Source organism: Cupressus sempervirens, chromosome 9, assembly GCF_028749045.1.
Source record: "Cupressus sempervirens isolate cs-2001-9-10 chromosome 9, ASM2874904v1, whole genome shotgun sequence".
In the NCBI taxonomy this organism is placed as follows: Eukaryota; Viridiplantae; Streptophyta; class Pinopsida; order Cupressales; family Cupressaceae; genus Cupressus; species Cupressus sempervirens.
In genome coordinates, this window is record NC_143126.1 from 812,916,319 (window position 1) to 812,919,540 (window position 3,222).

At 37.2% G+C, this 3,222-nt stretch overlaps 1 protein-coding gene across 1 annotated transcript; it reads left to right on the top strand.

Moving 5' to 3' along the window:
• The first annotated feature begins 688 nt into the window (after positions 1–688).
• LOC149541184 (DELLA protein 2-like) lies at positions 689–1,291 on the top strand. The gene has a single exon (XM_089802793.1). The coding sequence runs from the start codon at positions 689–691 to the stop codon at positions 1,289–1,291; it is 603 nt and encodes a 200-aa protein (XP_089658919.1).
• The last annotated feature ends 1,931 nt before the right edge of the window (positions 1,292–3,222 follow it).

Genomic DNA, 3,222 nt, shown 5'->3' on the forward strand with positions numbered 1-3,222 from the left:
GGAAGTTGAAAGTAGAGCAATGAAGTTTATATATCAAGATGATATCAGGCTTGCAGAGGAGCCATTAAATTGTAGGCTTTCAAAATTGAGAGAAATAGTGAGAGGGAATTACCCTAATCCTAGGGCCATTCTAATCAAATACAAGGATTCAGAGGGTGATCTTGTCACTATTACAATTACCTAAGAACTTATATTGGCTAAAGAAGTGGGAGAAAGATTGGAATATTGCACCGACAACAATTCGTGATGTTTGGGAATATCATGACGGTATAGAAGCATCCAAAAATTATATCCTTTGTTTGTCTTAGGCTCTGTTCTGAATGAATATGCGTAGGTACAAAAATCTATATATTCATGAGAGCTCGAATGAACGGACGAGAAAATTCTTCTTTAGTGAAAAATCTCATTTATCTCCAGAGCAGATATTTACAGTAATAGAGGTGGAATTGAAGTCCATGTACGTATTGGAGCTGAGGTGATACACATGAAAGGTTTACATTGGCATCCTTGCTGCCTATGCCAAATTAGAGCTATAGAATAGGGTATGAGCATCTGTCAAAACATAAAGAATGGAGATATCCTATCAGAGTTGTGATCGGTTTTGTGAGGTTATCTACACCCTCTAATTAGCAGCAACAACGTTGCTTGCTACATTAGGTTTTTGTCGTACGTGAGAATGCTATAGTTCATGGTAGTTCAGGCAATCATAGATGTCATGGGGGGTGCAAGCACAATTCATGTGATTGATTTTGCTATACAAAATGGACCACAATGGACGGTCTTGATGGAGTTTCTTGCTGCTACTTCTCATACTTGTGGTCCCCAAATGCTAAAGATCATGGTAGTTAGCATGAATAGTGAGGAGCTTAGGAAATGTGGGAAAAGGCTTCGTGAACTCGCCCGATCTTTGGAGATTCTATTTTCATACAAGATTGTGGAGATGCAGAGCATGGAGGAGATTAAGGAAGGTTTATTCAACGTGAGATCTAGTGGGGCCTTGGCAGCCTACGCTCCAATTATTCTTAGAAGTTTGTTATTTGAATCGTTGCTTCTCATCAACAAGTTGAGGCCTCGGATCATGGTGATTGTTGAAATTGAAACCAAGCATGATTCTCCATCTTTGGTGAAAAGATTGAGCGAGGTGCTTCACCAATCCAGCGTGGTTTTTGATATGTTGGATGTGATATTTATGGACAGAAATGATGCAATGAGGGTAAAGCACGAAGAATTGATTAATGGGAAGCAGATAAGTAATATGATAGCATATGATGGGAAGGAGAGGAAAGTTTAGACACGTTACAGTTGATGTATGGAGGAATTTCTTTACACAAGCAGGGTTCAAAAGAAAGAGCTTCATCTTTAGGGCTTTGTATCAGATGAATTTGTTGTTAAAGGAATATATTGCTGGAGAATATTATACTTTAGGAACTAATGGACAAGCTATTGAATCTTCTTCCATCTTTTGTGAAATGCAATTTTCATTTATAAAACCCCAGGCAGTTACAATGATTAGCGTTATATTTTCCTATGCTCACTACAACGAGAGGCTGCTAGCCAATTGTCTGACAAAATGTCTACAAGAGATGCAGTTTCTTGGAATGCCATGATTGCTGGTTATGCTTAGAGTATTTGTGCTACCAAAAATTTGACACTTTTTAACAAAATGAAACTTGCAAATGTGCAACCAGATTCTGTCACAATGACATACATGATTCTAGCATGTGCTTATCCAACAGACTTAGAGCAGGGAAAATGGATCCATACTAACATAATCAGGAGTGGGTTTGATTCAAAATTCTCTATGGTCACTGCCCTTATTGATATGTACACCAAGTGTGGACGAGCAATTGATGTTGTGAAGGATTATTTCTTTGTCAAAACTCGATATGTCCAACCTGGCGAGGATCATGAAGAAGAAGTTGTATCAAATAACTCAGCAAATCAATGATTTGACCGTCTGAAGACATATTCCAAAACATAAATTTCAATAAGTGATCTTGTCATTTTAGGTTAATTTTGTTGAGGTTAATTAACCTCCCAAAATAACGTATTTTGGGGGTGGTTATTAACCACAGAGGGGTAGTTATTAACCTCTGTGTCTATATAAGGGCTCTTTTGGGCTTTGTAAGGGGACTTTTTGGGCTTTAGAAGAAGGGAACACTATGTAGCAATTTCGATTAGAAGATGATATTTGGAAAGTATGTATAGATTTGTCTTTATAATTAGAAATTCCTCTTAAGTTCTTGGTGCAAGAAAGTAAAGGAACATGCAATTTGATTTCTCTAATTCTAAATCTGAATTGTTTAGAATGTTGATTCTCTTTGTAGTGAGCATTCTCATGGTATGGTGTAGATGTTTATGAATCTGTGGATCAACATTGTGCTAGTAATAATTTTTCAAGCATAGATCTTGATTGTTGTTATTAGCGGTTTTAATTTAGTAGTTTGGGAAAGCCTTGAAGTCGTGTGGTGCATTCGTCATCATGAGCTTTCTACCCTTTCAATTTTAATTTTATAGCTATTTGAAAAGCTTCAAATTATATCATACAAGGGAGCTACCCCTCTAAATGCAGAGGAAGGCCGCATATCAAGGGCCTATCCAACTGTTGTGAACGGTTTGCCACACACTCCGTTGGGCAATTTCTACAGTGACAAATCTGTTTACCAACAAGTATCAACTCGGTAGATGAACCAAATTCTTTTTGCTCCTAACCTTGCTCGGTAAGGTCTTTAACTAACTTTCCTTGGTGGATTTTGATGCAACTCGATAAAAGATAACCTTTTTGTGATCCTAGTGTATCTGGAATATTGATTGGATCATTTGAATTCCTCATATTTCTTGGAACTGCTTATGATTTTGTTTCTAAGTACAACTCCAACACATTCTTAGGAATTTAGTTTAAGGGGATGGAGCACCCACTTCTTGAGTGACTTCACTTCCATGATTTGAGCTTGTATCTTCAGTGGATTTAGGAATACATTGCTACTTCATTTGTTTCCTTATGTTGTTAGCCCTTGCTTTCTTTTCATATTTAATTTTGCCTATATTCATGCAGTTTTTAGCTATATGACCGAGTTTAGTGCATGTGTAACACCTTATAGTAGTGTCATTCTTCCTTAGGTGATGCCTTGCACAATTTATACCAGTGCATCCATATTCTTCACAATAATGACATTTGCACCTGGTATTGTAGTCCCATCCAAATATTGCCTTTACTAATTG

Excerpts from the sequence above, each read along its gene's own strand:
- LOC149541184 (XM_089802793.1), top strand. The coding sequence starts at position 689 with ATGGTAGTTCAGGCAATCATAGATGTCATGGGGGGTGCAAGCACAATT.